The 17,005-nt window shown below is 46.0% G+C and overlaps 5 protein-coding genes across 5 annotated transcripts; 3 read left to right on the forward strand and 2 right to left on the reverse strand.

Moving 5' to 3' along the window:
• Window positions 1-152: 152 nt before the first annotated feature.
• Window positions 153-1,406, forward strand: N7525_011260 (FAD-dependent oxidoreductase; the record flags this gene model as incomplete). The annotated part of the gene is made up of 2 exons (XM_002560885.1): window positions 153-1,116; window positions 1,165-1,406. The coding sequence occupies 2 exons, from the start codon at window positions 153-155 to the stop codon at window positions 1,404-1,406; spliced, it is 1,206 nt and encodes a 401-aa protein (XP_002560931.1).
• A 3,385-nt stretch (window positions 1,407-4,791) lies between these two features.
• N7525_011261 (uncharacterized protein) lies at window positions 4,792-6,683 on the forward strand (the record flags this gene model as incomplete). Its single annotated transcript, XM_061215414.1, has 5 exons — window positions 4,792-4,852; window positions 4,924-4,994; window positions 5,064-5,134; window positions 5,188-6,370; window positions 6,435-6,683. The coding sequence occupies 5 exons, from the start codon at window positions 4,792-4,794 to the stop codon at window positions 6,681-6,683; spliced, it is 1,635 nt and encodes a 544-aa protein (XP_061067926.1).
• A 522-nt stretch (window positions 6,684-7,205) lies between these two features.
• N7525_011262 (carbon-nitrogen hydrolase family protein) lies at window positions 7,206-8,083 on the forward strand (the record flags this gene model as incomplete). Its single annotated transcript, XM_061215415.1, has 2 exons — window positions 7,206-7,227; window positions 7,284-8,083. 2 exons carry the CDS (start codon window positions 7,206-7,208, stop codon window positions 8,081-8,083), a joined length of 822 nt encoding a protein of 273 aa, XP_061067927.1.
• Window positions 8,084-8,707: 624 nt separating this feature from the next.
• N7525_011263 (uncharacterized protein) lies at window positions 8,708-9,260 on the reverse strand (the record flags this gene model as incomplete). Its single annotated transcript, XM_061215416.1, has 4 exons — window positions 8,708-8,842; window positions 8,892-8,981; window positions 9,087-9,196; window positions 9,257-9,260. The coding sequence occupies 4 exons, from the start codon at window positions 9,258-9,260 to the stop codon at window positions 8,708-8,710; spliced, it is 339 nt and encodes a 112-aa protein (XP_061067928.1).
• A 6,122-nt stretch (window positions 9,261-15,382) lies between these two features.
• On the reverse strand, window positions 15,383-16,976 carry tim44 (protein translocase subunit TIM44; the record flags this gene model as incomplete). The annotated part of the gene is made up of 2 exons (XM_002560891.2): window positions 15,383-16,058; window positions 16,117-16,976. 2 exons carry the CDS (start codon window positions 16,974-16,976, stop codon window positions 15,383-15,385), a joined length of 1,536 nt encoding a protein of 511 aa, XP_002560937.2.
• Between the last annotated feature and the right edge of the window lie 29 nt (window positions 16,977-17,005).

Raw genomic sequence — 17,005 nt, forward strand, 5'->3', positions numbered from 1 at the left:
TCGGATAGGAACACGATTGACCCCGCATTTTATCTATGCGACGGGAACGTATACAAAGTCGGATAAGGAAAGGTTGGAATGGTGACCTTCTTCCACCATTTATGATACAAAAAGGGCGGTAATGGCGAAGTGGTATTATCTCAACACACACCATGGATCCTGTACTTATCGTGGGCGCCGGCATTGTCGGTCTGACACTTGGCCAAGCATTGAAGCAAAAGAACATCCCTTTCGAAATATACGAGCGCGATGCAAACCCTGAAGCGCGCGGTCAGGGCTGGGCCATTACCTTACACTGGGCCCTGGAGTATTTGGAAAAGATGTTGCCACAAGAAACCCTGGCGCGCATCCAAGATGTACAAGTTGATCCAGACGTCGCACGCAATGACAGCGGGAATTTTCTGTTCATCAACCTCGAAACGGGACAGCCAAAGTTCAAGATTCCCCCTAATCGCCGATGGCGTGTGAATCGGGAAAAGATGCGCCGCGCTTTGCTACATGGTATCGAGGATCATGTTCATTGGGGACGACGCGTGGTAGGTGTGGACACTTCGGAAACGGATCAAGTACAACTATCATTCGATAATCAGACCACTGTAAAAGGAAGGCTTGTTGTTGGTATCGATGGCAGCCGCTCCATGATCCGACAAGTTCTCCGACCAGACGCCTTCGAAAATGTACCTCTTGGTATCAATTTCACGGGAGCCGCTGTGGACTTCACTCCAGAGGAAATTAAACCATTGAAAGAGATGGATCCATTGCTCTTTCAGGGATGTTATCCTCCCACTGGAACCTTCTTCTGGTTCTCGATGCTGGAGACACCACAGATCAACGGAACGGCAGGAACAAAAGATGAACGGTACCGAGCACAGATTTGCATGTCCTGGTCGGAGAGAGGGCCAGAAGATAAAGTAGGAGCTACTGACGAGTATCGTTTGGCAAACATGAAGCAGCGAGCGCAAGGATTTGTGCCATTCCTTCAACGGGCAGTCGATCGGATTCCGGTCGGGACACCTGTCACCGAAATCAAGCTCGCAGATTGGGAGTGTCTTGGATGGGACAATCAGGGGGGCCGGGTGACTTTAGCAGGAGACGCCGCTCATGCTATGACTATGTGTAAGTATTGAATATCCAAGTCAACTGTGGTTACGCTGACTGTTGCAGATCGTGGGGAGGCCGCTAACCATGGTCTTCTGGATGCCTACCGTCTTATGGAGGCCATTGAACAAATACACAGTGGCTCTGCTATCGCATCTGAGGCGATCGATCGTTGCGAAAGGGAAATGAGGGATCGCACGAGTCATGCAGTTCGGCTAAGCCGCCAGGCCTGCCGAGACGCGCATGACTGGGGAAGGCTAGATGAAACATCAGCTATATTGACCAAGAGGGCTGTATTTGCCAAGTGATTAAGTGAAGATTTGTGCTCTCTCTTTTACACAGCTATCTGTGCATCGCTTTTCATCATTAAAATCATCGTTCTTTACCATTCTCGCCGCCAAAAGGCGCTGTAGCTCGCCTCATAAGCGGCTGTCTCATAGCTTAGCTAGCTCGCCTTATAAGCGGTTAGCCGGCTCCATGTAGTTCGTCTTACAAGCGGCTGTCGCATTGTCTTATTTGTCATTATCCTATTTTATTATAGCTCCCACTGTGGATGAATGTAGTACCCTTCTCGGAGAAGATAAAAACATCACCTAGGCAAGCGGTCTCCTAGATCCCGGCTCGTTTACACTCTATAAATTCTAGGGCGTTCTCTAGAACAAAGATGACTTCGAAGTCTGGTATAGCTAGATAGTCTAGATATAGGAGTAGGAGTAGGAGCAGGATCTACCCCCAAGAAATACGACTTCGGGGGATGAAGCTCGGCCTAAAGGGGTGCGTTATAGCAGCCAGGCTAATGTCTGGTTTGTCAGGTGTCAGGCCTCCATTGTTTGCCAGCTGGTTAGTATATAAGCTAGCCTCTGCCAGTCAGATCATCAATCTCTTCCTTCCTTTTCTCACTTCACTTCTGGCTTTGCTGGATTATAGGGCGTTTGCATTTATATCTTTGATTTCCTTTGTCACGCGGAGCTATATAAACGCAGTTCTATGGCCCCGGGGGAGTCGGCTGGTTAGCTGAGACGGGGTGGGGCCGGACCCGCCCCCTTCTTTGTCCCCACAAATCAGAGTTTTCACCACGCATTTTCCGAGATCCATATTCTATCGTCCAATCACCTTCTTCATTGGTCTATGGGATCAAGTACACCCAGACAACCTCCAACGACGTCCACAAATTATCCGATACAGTGAGAAGAACGAATGGGAGAAATTGGGCATGGGAGTCCTGTCAGGACTAGTAGACCGACCAAGGCTCCATTGTACGGAGTGGGCGCACCTGACGACAGGGACTGGGACGCCGTGGAAGACGCTACTGGGGACCAAGGCGTCGGTCTTCCCCCAGTAGGCAGTTTTGTGCTTTACAACTTGTTTCCTCCCTTGAAACACAAACAACACTTCGACATTTGGTTCCAAATAGTGACCTTGATCCTTGAGAGTTACGGTCTCCACCGGTTAATCGACAAATCAATTGAGAGGCCAATGCGAAACTCACCAAACGCAGAAAAATGGATGGAACTGTCACTGCTGGTACGAGAATGGCTTCGTGGTAGTGTACACCGGGATGTTCGTCAAGAGATCACCGCGACTGGTCGACGCACGAAGTGGGCAGACGATTTCATGAACGAATGCAAATTGCATATGCGCGGAGAGGGCCATGGAGCCCTACAAAATTAGCGCGGCAATTCTACGAAAATGCCACTGACACGTTTACGAAACCATTGCCGATGGAACCCTTCGAAGAAATGAGGTAAATAATGATGACAAAAGAATCAAGACTGGACGCTGACTTTGAAAAAGAGCAAAAGAAACTCGAAACCTCAACACAGATATGGATACGAAGTGCCTGGCGAAGAACAAATTGAACGATTACTCCGAAGATGAAGACGGTCGACTACATACCCCAAAAATGCAGTTTATCCTATGCCAGCGATAACGTGCAAAGTTGACAATGGCTCTGAGGATGGTTCCTGCTTCGTGAATATGACAGCTCGGTCTTTTTCTCCCAATGCAACTGTCTGCCTTTTTGATCCTTGCTGCTATAAGCTGTAATACCTAACGGATAGTATGGGACTAGAAATTCGGACCAAAAAATATGTCCGGGGGTATTTGGCAAGGCCTACTTCTCACCTTCCAATACTTCACTGCGTAAGAAGTCGTATGATCACTAATTCAGCCACTTCATCACACTCCTTTCCATCTATCCATGACTAATTCACTTGCGATGTTGCTAGGGACTGTTAGGTGCTGTATGAAAGACAAAAATTCCGACAATGGCATTGTTGCGTGCGAAGAAAGGGTTACAGGTCAACCATCACTGCGTTGAAAATCATCCCCACTATAGGAAAGAACTGGAGATCGTGGGCCATTTGAGTGGTGGTAGGGGAGATGCCAATAAGGCCGGCTTTGAGTAAGTATTGTCTATAGTGTAGAATATGTATGTAGGCGTTGATAATTTCGGGAATGACGATGTTCCGGGTCAATGGTCCTTGCATCTTCCGGTTTCCGTCATCTTCGATTATCGTTCCTTCAGCAGAATCTTGAGCTTGACATGTTGAGGTCTGTGGCGACACGAAGAGTCTTCCATTTTTGAAATAGATTCATAGTATGATATACTGGAATAAAATACGGCTTTATTCCACTAGAACATAACAGAACCAAGGTTCCTGTTTAGGGCCTAGGGCCATATCCCAGTTTGACATGATGTTATATGTTCGAACAACAAACGCAAGGGAGGATGCAAATTACGTACTGTTTCTTGCGAAGCCGGAATATTTTAAGGTTCCAATATCTCTAGAAGTTTCCTTTTGAGAATATTGGACAGTACCTAGGTAGATATGGTCAGGAGGCTTCATGATATATACCCGAGACCTTGGCCCAGGTCCACAAGAACCGGCCAATAAACTGAATGACAATTGGTTGGAATTAGTGGGTCCTTGGGTTTGATAAAGCGGGGAAGCGCAATTTGCCGCTATTGGTCAGAATCGATCTGGCGTTTCTACCTACAACAGTTGTAGGTAGGGCATTCAGGACATTGGAAAGCTAAACTGCTATAGAAGCTTCAGTCAATACAGCGGATACAAGATAGTTATGTAGAGAATTTCGGTATACGGACTGCTGGTAGCAATAAGGATATTCTATGATACGTGAAAAACAGTAGTTATATCTCGTTACCATGCCGACATAACCCGCTTCTCTAGCAATTGAAGCGTGATACTACAGTTTCTGATTAGATCAAGTGTTGTAGAGCACAATCTCAACGGAACTACTCCGCAATCCTGATAGGGTTACCCCGACCTCGGGAGCTTCCAAGCTTTTCTGCCTAAATTTCCCCCGCATTATAGATCCACATGAAAATTGATAAAACTGTTTGAGACTCGTTAATTGGCTGTTGCTTCAAACTTCCTCTTCAAGACAACGCGCGGTCCACCGCCCCTAGCCTCCTGGTGTGGATTGGCTGCAGAATGCCATCCGTGGATCTTCCCAACCTTGATAAGGTACGCTTGTGAAATCATTTCTGATAACGGCAGATATATGGCTCCAGAACCAATATCATATAACAAACCCATGTCCAGCATGAGGGGACGTATCAAGATTGCAGTGCTTGACTTGTCGTCAACTGCCTGTCACGATCCTTAGAGTTCTTCTGTTTATTTCCACTCAACTCTCCTCTCATCTACTCGGTCACCTCCTACAGCAATGTCACCTGACCAACCAGTCCCTGATCCAGCGTGGCCGCCTGGGACTGTCCTTATTGAAGGTGCGGCAATACAAAGCATTGTTTTTCCGACACAACCAAATAAAAGCTAGCAAACTCTGACACGACAAAAGATCTTTCACAGCCAGGAGACTCTGAGGTAGTCCATCAGCCGAGACCTACAAGAAGCCCGAATGACCCGCTGGTAAGAACCCATGACGAGGACTAAATGAAGGACCCAACCGCTAATTAAACATTCGATTTCCTCCTCTAGAACTGGCCATTATGGCGTAAGAATCTCAACTTTGCACTCGTGTCTTACTATGTTGTGATGGTACTGGCCCTGTGAGCCTCCCCCTTCCAGTGCCTTCAATGGACGACTGCTAATCAAAACAAAGTATCGACGTGGCAACAGTAACCTGGGGCCCACTCAACCTGGAGCTGGGGTTTAGCTACGCGCTCCTAAACGATAGCTATGCTGCAGGATGTGGTTCGCTCTGTATCGGCGGTCTCTTCTTGGTACCTTTTGCTCTTAAATTCGGGCGCCGCCCAATCTACGTTTTCAGCACTGCCATCCAGTGTGGAATCAGTGTGTGGTCTGCAAATATGCAGACAGTGACTGATCTCATGCTGGTCAATATACTGAGCTGCATTGTGGGAGCTCTTGCAGAAGTGCTGGTGCAGATGACCGTGGCTGATATCTACTTCGTTCATCAGCGCGGCCTCGCTAATACAATCTACTTCTGGTTCATGACTGTCGGAGTGACCCTGTCACCTCTAGCTGGTGGCTTCATCACTCAGTCTCAAGGATGGCGCTGGGTCTGGTGGTGGATGGCTATACTGTTTGGTGCGGGCCTTGTGGTGTTCATTTTCCTCTACGAGGAGACCATGTTTGATGCCTCCCCCATCGATGGGGTTCCCGTCGCCAATAAATTGAGTCCCAACCCCCATACTGACAAAGAGGATCTCGAACGAACCGCAGTGGATAAGTCTTATCTGGCCCAAGAGTGCCAACCAATGCCTGAAGTGCTCCAGATTGACTACTCAATTCCCGAAAAGACTTATAGGCAGAAACTCGCACTGTGGACGAATTCCCTAATACCGTTATCCGAAGTGGCGAAACATTGCTACCAGCCATTTTTGATCCTTTTCAGCATCCCCGGTGTCTTCTTCATGGCAATAGTATACGGAGTCATGACCGCCTGCACAACGGTACCGGTAACCACACTTTCAGCAGTCATGACGCTACCGCCGTATAATTTCAACGCATCCCAAATCGGACTAATGGGTGTGCCTCCTTTCATTGGCACCACTATAGGAGCTATGATTTGCGGGCCGTTGAGTGATTCGATAGCCCTCACCCTTGCGAAACGGAATGGCGGCGTTTTCGAGCCAGAAATGCGACTTTGGCTAGCTATTGCATTTACACCATTGGTTCCGGCGGGTCTTTTCATGTTTGGCATTGGACTGAACAATGGCTCACATTGGCTGCTGCCTGCGTTTGGACTTGGTATTAGTGCCGTAGGAATCGTTCCTCCTAGCAGTGCTGCATTGACGTATCTGACTGATGCATATACTGATGTAAGACACGGGATACTCCAGTGCTCGGTTGGGGCTCCAATTGCTGATATCTCACTCGTCTTAGATCATTGCGGACTCGGTCTTGGGAGTCACATTCGTTCGCAACCTCATCTCCACAATCTTTATCTTCGCTCAAACCCCTTGGGTTGATAGGGTGGGCCTTTCATGGTTCTATGTGACATTTGGCCTAATTTCTACGGTTGTTCTTTTGGGTAATTTGTTCTTCGTTTACTATGGGAAGATGCTTCGAGCGAAGCTGGCTGGTACATACCACCATTATAGCAAGAAGCAGCTGAGGTCTAGAGCGAATTAGCTAGCTTATATGGCATTCTTTGGATTCAGTCGTCAGTACAAGTGCCTCCGGAGATTATGCGAGGGAAGCCGCAGCGAAGCGCGTCCTTTTTGAAAGGTCGCGTAAAAGCTTTTTGCCTTTATCTTTCCTGATCTCTGCGTCTCCCTTTATCCATGCCCATCATATCCCTATATAGTGGACCGGCTCTCTCCTCTTCTTTGCCCATGATGATGTATTCAGAAATCCCACATACTCCGGATATGCGTTAGGCAATTGGCTAAATGTCTGCACTGATGGCGTTACAGCAAGCGATAAAAGCTCTTAACCTATTCAGGCAGTACTACCCGACGCGGGGATCGGGAATTGCAGCTATCGATTCTGTCATGGCCCACTTACAAAATCCCTGCTACTTATAAAAGAGGCTTCGAGTCTGTCAACTCACCTTTACTCATCTCCCTATCTCAATCTAGCTGCAATTTGACCAGTGATCAACAGTACCTCACCTGTGGATATGACTACCCTTAATATTGCTATTATACAGCTATGTCCAAAGGCAAGTCCCGCAGTCAATAAATCCTGCCACGTACCGGACCTAACATTTTGAGCAGCCAAATGAGATAGAATCAAACCACCGACGAGCAAAAGCATTTATTCGCGATGCAGCCGCCGCGGGTGCCCACCTAGCCGTTCTCCCTGAATACCATCTCGCCGACTTCTACCCAAGCCACGACCCCACCATCAGACAACAATGCTCCAATTGGAAGACCTATCTCGAAAACTACTGCGCGTTGGCCAAGGAATGCAATATCTGCATTGTTCCAGGGAGTCTGGGCGAGCTACACGCCGGCAACACAATAGTCAATGCAGCCTACTTCATCGACAACAAAGGAGGTACCAGAGGCAGATACGAGAAGAAGAACCTCTGGCACCCAGAGCGGGCATACGTCAAAAGCTCAAAAAGCGACACGCGTCATGTCGCGTTCGACACACCTCTCGGTAAAGTTGGGCTGCTCATATGCTGGGATCTGGCATTCCCGGAAGCATTCCGCGAATTGGTAATGCAAGGCGCGAAGATGATTATCGTCCCTGCATTTTGGAAACTGAGTGATGCTTCAGATGTGGGTTTGAAGCATAATCCGAGGTCTGAAGGCGATTTTCTTGATGCTGCTGTTGTTAGTCGGGCTTTTGAGAATACTTGCGCGGTTGTGTTTTGCAATGTTGCCGGTCCTGCTAATGAAGGATTTGCGGGTCTTTCGCAGATCGCGGTGCCCTTCAAAGGTTGTTTGGACAAGTTTCAGGGTTGTGACGAGGGATTGAAGATTGTTTCTGTTGATATGGATATACTGGAAGAGGCGGAACAGGCTTATAAAATTCGGGAGGACCTTGCGAAGCCCGATTGGCACTATGGATACAGTCGGTAATCTATAACATCACTTCGGTATAGTTTATGCGAGATGATGCTGTGCTACCATTTACTTTATGCACAATAAATACTTCTACATTAGAATACGTATGGACGTTGCAAAACAAGTTTCAACTATGAGTTGCTCGAATTTGTTCGGCGCTGGTAGGTCCTCCGAATTTTCCTCACTGCGGGAGATGTCCACAGTTGATATGGATCCCCGCACCCATTTAGAGGTTATAAGAGCAAAACCTCCTATGCTCGTCAAACAGAGCCCGTAAGCCAATGTAGAGCCACTTAGCGTAGTTCACGTTGCCGAGGTCAGCAGGTTCCTATACCTTCCCCTCGGGAAGTATTAGTAGGGCCAACTGTTTGTCCTCTCCGCTGTGGCACGTACTACACATCGGGCGGAAGAGCCGGGGGTTCATCCTCCATCGAAACATCCTTCCAAGGATTCTTCGACGTGTGAGGCAATTGTAACACCGCCTCCCTCATAATGAACGCTAGCATGCTCGTGATGCGAGAATAGCTCCCACCGGGAGTTTTCATCATGACTTTAGCGAACAACGGAAACATCACTGTGAAGATTCATTGTTTGTGCAAGATACTACTCTAACAATCGCATCATTTTGAACGCATCACGCTACCAATCCTCCAGACGCGTGAAAAGCTCAACTTCCATTCGTTCAGCCGCATCTGATTGCCTGAGAATACTGCCAATTGGATCCTCGCCAGATCCTCCTCCCATAATGTATCCGGTTCGGCGCTGGCCTTCAGTCTGCGGTACAGGCACATACCAGGTGTCAACGAAGGAGGTCGGGACTCACGCGGTCGGCGCCACTTCGAGCAGAGCTCTTAAGACGAGTACCACCAATTCTCCCAGGATTATTTCCGAATACAATAAACTTGTATCCAGCCTATGGTCACGCAGTTAGTATATATCGGGAAACTAGCGCATATTGAGGGACTTACATCAGGATCAATCCCAATTCAGTATCGAGTTTTCGCAATTAATAATATACGTCGCTCCTTTGGTTCGTCCGAAGAAAACGAAACTCCTCGCCATCGGTACTTAGGCCGTAAACCGTGGAGTTTCGAAAAGGCTGGGTCCTTCTCTCCTGGTGGACGCAGGCTAGAAACAGAACTTATGGTTAGTAAAGACCAATTTCGAACCTAAGTCGATAAAGCTTACCCATGTCCCCTTAGGCCTAGTCGTCACCTTGGCTAGCAAGATCAAGCTTCTTCGCCTCAACAAGGACCAAGTTAGTGGCCATACGCCTTATCTGCGGCAGCCTTTTTTCCGCACTATAATGTGTAATCGCAGGTGCGCTTTGCCTGGTACACCTTTCCCCTCAAGGCTCACGGACGAGAGGTCAACGATGTCTCCATCTGAAGACAAAGTGAGGATAGCTTAAGGATGAAGTGAGGATAAAATAAAGTAAATATAAAGTAAATAAAGGTTAGGTATTAGCTAGGTAGCTCTCAGTATTTGACACACCTTATAGTCTTCCTCGGGACTATAAATACTCTTCTGCTTCTTCCGTCTTACGCCAGAGTCGTCACAGCCAAGGTCAGATCCCGTTCTAGGGGGAACCATATCTGTCCCCACAAATCAGAGTTTAAACCCACGGGTTTTCCGAAATGGATATCCTATCGTCCAATCACCTCCTCGTATTGATCTATACGATCAAATACACCCAAGCAACCTCCAACGATGACCAAGAATTATCGGATATAGCTGAGCAGCGAGTGGGAGAAAACAGGAGTGAGGGTCCTACAAGGACTAATACACCGAGCAATGCTTCATTGTACGGAATGGGCGCACCAGCGACAGTGGACAATTCTGCCTGAGCGGTTCTCTGATCTACGTGCACCGATCGATTTACAGTCCGTTTCGCACAAGCTGAAGGCGTACATCGAAGATTATTACCGCTTGCACATGGAACTCGGTTCGATTGTTTCTAAGGCCTCAACACCTGCTTCTGCCTTCCGCTGCCTTACCTCTAGTTTTTATACCGCCTTTGTGTTAACGCCAGGCAACCAGAGTCGTGGACGTGGACGAAAAAGCTCGTGTAGAGGCCCAGAGAGTAGGTTAATTTAGAAATCAGGCAGAATATACGACTATTCCTGATCACAGTGCATGTCTTTTCACTATACAAACTAGAAGTGGGCAGGAAGGAACAATGGTAAAAAAAACGAAGTGGTGTACGAAGCGGTATAAGGGTCAGGGTTCAAAACCCCTTTTACTAGGGGGCCTTGATGCCTGGATGCCTTATATAGCACCGCCCTCTACACCGCTCCATACAGTGTATTGTAAATCATTCATGAAGCTTTTCATCCCATATAAATGCATATATCTCCAGTTTTGGAGTGGTTTACCCTCTCCAGCATGAAAATGAAGCCTTTTCTTCCCATACAAAAGCATGCATCACCAGTTTTGGGGAGGTTTACCCTCTCTAGCATGAAAATAAAGCCTTTTTCTCCCATTTTCTCCCATATAAATGTATACATCACCAGTTTTGGGGAGGTTTACCCTCTCTAGTATGAAAATAAAGCCTTTTTCTCCCATACAAATGCATGTACCACCAGTTTTAGGGAGGTTTACCCTCTCCAGCATAAAAATGAAGCCTTTTTCTCCCATATAAATTTATACATCTCTAGTTTTTAGGTGGTTCAATTCTGGCCCGGAATTACTAGGGCCGATAGTCGAGATTAAAACTTGCCAGCTATTATCCTATAAACCCCTCCTAGACCTCTCTACCTAATTATTTCTACTCTATACCACTACTATACCGCGCCCTCGTATTGATCTTAAGCCCTATAAAGAAGAGATACTCGATCTTATCACTTATAATACCTCACATACCGCTATTCGCGCTATCCTTAAAGAACGGCACGATATTATTATTAGCCGTAGTACCCTAAAGAGATATCTTAGTAATTGGCAACCGCCTATACGCCGTGATCTAACTCCTAGGGTAGAGATCTAGGACCGAGTTAAAGCGCTTCTACCCTAGTATAATACCAAAGAAATCCTTCGAATTCTTGCCACAGAGGGTAGACCTTCTTTAGAGATAACCCTTAAAAGGATCCGGGCCGATCTTAATATTAAGCTTCGACTCTCTCCTATATAGCGATAGGAATAGTTCGACAATCTTTAAGCTATTCTTATCTATAAGAATATTATTGGCGAAATTAAGGATTATAGCTACCGTACTCTATACCGCTATCTTCGTTCTATAGGGCTATTTTATACTAAGTGAGTATTCCATTTATTAACACTTCTTCTATAAATCTATCTAGTAGTCTTTTAGCGAGTTTTATTATACTTACTAACCTCCTTTTAATTAGAGCCTAAATTGAGATTGCCTAACGTCTCCTCTATCCCGAAGTAGTAAAAAGTAGGCTCCCTGGCGTATAGCGCGAAAGGACTAACTATATTTCTCCGGGTCCTAACGATATATGGTATATTAATAGTCATATAAAGCTAGAACCTTTTAGGATCGAGATTTATACTATAATTGACGGATACTCTTGGTATATTGTCTAGGTATACGTTAGTATAAGCGCTCGCACTATAGTTAGTGTTCTTAGTTAAGGTCTTAAAGTATTTAAAAAGAAAGGATACCAACTAAGGTTAGTAAAGTATTCCTAATTTAGGTTATTAAGCTAATACTAATTAACCTTTTTACCTAGGAAATTTAGGGCTAACCGAGGTTCGGAAACTAGGCTTCTTACTAATAGCCACTATAAGCTTCGGCGTATAACCGATCCCTCTATTATATTAAAAGACTACTAGATTTATAGAAGAAGTGTTGATAACCAGCGTATTGAGGTATAGTGGGGGATACTATCGAGGGCAACTACTGGACTCTTCTATATAAGTGAATTATAGCTCTATAACTATTTAATTTAATACTAATTTTAAAAGCGCTTTTTCCGCCGGTTACAATACGAAGACTAGTTTATATAAGATAGTATTCCTAATCAGGTTTCTCTTCTTATAGTATATATATAAGTGATTCGATAACAGGTAAAATCATACACTACGTATTAGAATACCCACCCTATCCAGATTTATACTCGCCGAACCTATCTTATCCTAGGGAAGCTAGTAATAAATTTTTACTTACTAAAAGTGGAGGACTTAAAGTGTATACTCGATAACAATCTAGTATTAGAGTAGGCCTAGCTTTTATAGAGACTTTAAGAAGACGTATAAGAATAGGATCCTAAGTAATACCTACCGCCGCCTATATACACTTAGTGCTAGTAGTAGCTAATTAAAATTAGACAATAGCTAGTAGGGATCCCATTTGACCCTAAGAATCCGGATATATAGTTCACTAGTGACGCTAAGTCTCTATTCGAAGCGGTGTATATGGAGCTACAGGTTCGAGCGTGCTAGTATTAGGCTTCGGGCTAAGAACCAATCCTTAACGTTTATATAAAGCTAATAGGTGTAGCCAATTAGGATCCGTATAGGGAGTGTATAGATTAGGATACCGCTATAGAATACAGAGATATAGATAAAGGGTATAAGGATTAGGAGTATAAAGCCTAAGAGTATATCTCAGAAAGCTAGATAAATTCATTAATATATACTAGTATTAAAAATCGGGCTAGTAAATGATTTAATATTTCGGGATTTATACTATATCTTGGTAAATAAGAGATATTATTAAATTAAATACTACAAGGTCTATAATTGATTTATTTAACTTAATTAAAGTATCTAGGTCTAAGTCTATACGTATACCAGCCTTCTCTATACCTTCCTTTCACTTCCTACCTATTAAGATACCTTTATTAGTTACTATATAGGAAGCTATAGAGCTCATTTTACGGGAGATATACTCTATAAGTCCTACCCGATCTTTATTAGTAGCCACAATACAGGCTATACCTACAACGCCGGTAATACCTTCGCTAGTAATACCTTTGTTAGCAATATCTTCGTTAGCAATACCTTCTCTAGCAATACCTTCTCTAGCAATACCTTCTCTAGCAATACCTTCGCCAGCAATACTAGCCTAGTATATAGGCACTCGGTTCTCTAACCTCGCTAGTAATCTAGTGAGCAAAAACCGTCTAGCTTATATAAAGAAGTATAGGGAGATAGAGGCTACTCGGAAAGCCGCTAAAGAGGCGGCAAAGGAGGTCACTATGATAGTGATTTTCTATATCCAAGAGGGACTAGGCGAGACAAATATTATTCCTGACGGTATATTTACTATACTAATAGTATTCTAAAGCTAATAATAACTTCTACTAATAGCTTTAATTTCGATTAAGCTTCGAGCTAAACAAGTTATCTTAAATATCGATAGCTTCGTAAGAGATTTTTTTGTTATAGGACTACCGAGTATCGTCGATTTCCGCCCAGAGTGGACGGATAAGTTCTATCTTGCTAAGGACATGCAGTATATAAAGGGTAAATATAGTCCTCGATGGATATCGGGGGTGGATGATACTTTTGACGGTACTATAAAGGAGCTTATTAATAAGCTTCCTAGTCGGAAGGCGAAGCTCTATATGGTTATAAAGCGGTATAAAGATACGTTTTCGTTCGAGGCTGATCCATAGGAAGATAAGGCTCCTTTCCATATCACTACACTAAGTCCAGCACCTACTAAAGTGGCTACTTTAATAGGTGTAGAGCCGGTGAGGGCAGAGCCGGTGAGGGCAGAGCCGGTGAGGTCAGAGCCGGTGAGGTCAGAGCCGGTGAGGCGGAAGCGGGCTAGATCTCCGGTTACCACACCACCTCGGCGGAGCCAGCGGAGACGGAGGGTTAGATAGATAAATGTGTGGATTTGTAACTAGGAATCAATGGAAAAAGGCTTCATTTTCATACTAGAGAGGGTAAACCTCCCCAAAACTGGAGATATATGCATTTGTATGGGAGAAAAAGGCTTCATTTTCATGCTGGAGAGGGTAAACCTCCCCAAAACTGGTGATGCATGCATTTGTATGGGAGAAAAAGGCTTCATTTTCATGCCGGACAGGGTAAACATGGTAGAAAAAGGCTTCGTTTTCATGCTGGAGAGGGTAAACCTCCCCAAAACTGGTGATATATGCATTTGTATGGGATAAAAAGGCTTCATTTTATACTACCCTATAACATCAGCAGAAACAGTTGTACTTTGCTTATTAAGGCATATGTAATAGTAATTCAGGTATCTTAATTTTTCTGCCGTTCTAAAGCAAGGCATTCAGGCACCAACACCCCCCCAAAGGGGGGTTTTGAACCCTGACCCTTATACCGCTTCGTAGTGGTGGATATAGCGGCAGAATCTATGGCCGCATGTAATTAGGAAGGCGGTGCAGAAATTCAGACATCTTCAGTGGGGGCCAATCTAAGATCTTAAGGGGGATCATATTGCCAATCCCCGATATCTATATAACGGGCAGGTATTATAAAGTCTACTCAAGGAGACTATTAAAAAAGGCCACTAAAAAGACATAGAAGCCCTGGAGACTATCGAAGACTACCTAAGAATACCACTACGAAGCTGCGGCCGCTTATACGGCCGCTTATTCTTATTGCAGGAGTTGTTATTGCAGGAATTAATTATTAGAACCTGTACAAAAATAAATAATAGTAACTGGTGGTGTAAAAGGGCAAAATTGAAGCCGGAAAATTCGACCTGGAGCACTAGCAGTTAGAGACTGCCGTAGCCCTGATATATATCCTTCAGACGAAGTAAAGGAGAGCTTAGAGAGGGTGACTCATGATACTCTCAAGATAACTACAATATACACGCAAAATGACTCAGGCCAAACTGTGTTTTTATATATTTACACGATTTTCAAGAATCCTCATACGTTGGGACCAATTCCAGTCCCAACAGAAACCAAAACCAGCAACCCGATGCAGTCATACACGGTGGCGAGGGGAGAGTGGAAATAAAATGCAAAGACGCCAACAGAACACCTCAAGACCCAGAGAAATGCCATCAGATAAAATCCAACGCGGCCTAGTCTATGAGAAGGATGGAACATTCAGATTCAGCGGACTGAGCGGTAAGTCCGAAAGAGGAAGACTTGAGACAACAGGTCAGACCGAACGAAGCATTAATACATGAAGAAAAGAAAATCCGATTAACCAGCGAGAGCCAGAATTGGCAGTCACTGGAACAGGCATAACCGTAACAGGTGCCAGGATCCACCTGGCTTGATATCAAACAGTTGTATTGTACAGTTGAAAGGGGTGGAGTGGGAGTCAAGATGCAAGAGGGGGTGAGGTCCACGAGGGAATATGCCAACAATAAGATAGAGAAAAATGGCAGTATAGAACGGAGAGGTACAAGTTGCCCTCTTAGATGTAGTCACGGGCAGCCTTCTGCAGCTCGATCAATCTCCAGCCACGAGTTTCGGGGTTGTTAACCTCATCAGGGATACGAGTCAATCCGATGGCGTAGGTGACAAGCTGTACCTTGTCATCCGTACCAGCGGCTAGCTCACCGGTCTTGATCTTGCGGTAGACATGGATCTCCTGTGTACGGCAGGTGACGACGAACACGGGAATGTCACCGGGGTCCAAGATACGTGCGTGAGAAATATCCACACCACGGATATCCAAAATGCGACCATCCGACTTGAGTCCGGCAGTGGTGTATTGCTTCGCGAGAGCAGCGTAGACGTGGAACTGAGCATCGGAGAGCCAGAGCTTGAGTGTCTCTACATCTCCCTTGACATAAGCGTCAAGGACTTCTGGCAACATGTAGTCACGCATTTCGCGCAGGAAAGGCTCCATCTGGAAGTTGGGATCGATCTCCCGGAACTTTTTGATGACCATGGCGGTCTCGTTTTCGGCGAAGAAGCCAGCAACGCGATCGGAGATGCTGCGTGCTGTGCTGATTAGGGGGTTCTCGGACTCGTTGTAGTTCTCCTTGATCGCGAAGAGCTTCTGCATCATGGGGTTGGAGTCCTTGAAGTCTTTCCAGGAGTCTTTCCAGGCAGAATCTTTGTGGATGGTGATGTTGGTGCCGGCACTAGAGATAAGTCAGTCAGAAAGGCCAAAATCGAAACGGTATCTTCGTCGAAACTTACTTGGGATCTTCAACTCTCTCCTCAACGCGGGTATACTTTCCAGCCTTGCGCTCCAGCTCCTCTCGGCGTTGTCGCTGCTTGCGACGCTCTTCCTTCTCGACCCAGCCACCGTAGCGCGAGCTGCTGCCATCATCAATGGCTTCCTTCACACTCTTATATGCTTCGGTTTCCCGAACGGGTCTCGTGGCCTTCTCGAGGCCCTCTCCGGTTGCGTTGACACCCTTTCGGACGCCCTTCACAACAGGGGTGTTCCATGTCCAAGCAGCTCCTTTCCCAATGACTTGACCGGTCGTCTTGAAGGCTGTGGAGGTTTTGGAGGTCGTAGCGGTTGACGCAGCCTCGTAAGCAGCCCGCGCACGGCGGACATTCTCATTCTCAGTGAACTGGTGAGCTGAGGAGGCCAGCGCTTTGGTGGACTCCTCCCATTCCTTGGAGGCCTTGAACTCGGACTGCAGAGTCTCACGGAAGACCTGCCAAGGAGACTTATCTCCATGGGGTGGTGGCGGAGCCTTCTCTTCCTGCTTCTCTTTTTTCTCCTCCTTGGACTCCTCGCCCTGTGATTCGGACTTCTGGTCCTCGCCCTGCTTTCCTTCTTGTTGCTTTTGCTGTTGCCAAAGGGAAGTTCCGGCGTGGAAAGACCGCGTCAAAGGGAGAGCGGCGAACGGCGAGACAAGTTGAGAGACGGGGTAAGAAGGGGATAGAAGAATGGCTCGGTGGTTCTTAGCGGACTGGGTGAATGGTTGAGCTGACACGGATGAATATGAGGCGGCGCGAGACAACCGGAGAGAAGATGCTCTGAGAGACGGTACCTGAGACCGCAAGGAAACGGCTCGTGCCGCAGACATTTTTGCCGGAATCATGCTCTAAAGAGGTTGACAGGATAGGAGAG

Source organism: Penicillium rubens, assembly GCF_028828025.1.
Source record: "Penicillium rubens strain IBT 27055 chromosome Unknown utg000004l_segment0_segment0, whole genome shotgun sequence".
NCBI lineage: Eukaryota > Fungi > Ascomycota > Eurotiomycetes > Eurotiales > Aspergillaceae > Penicillium > Penicillium rubens.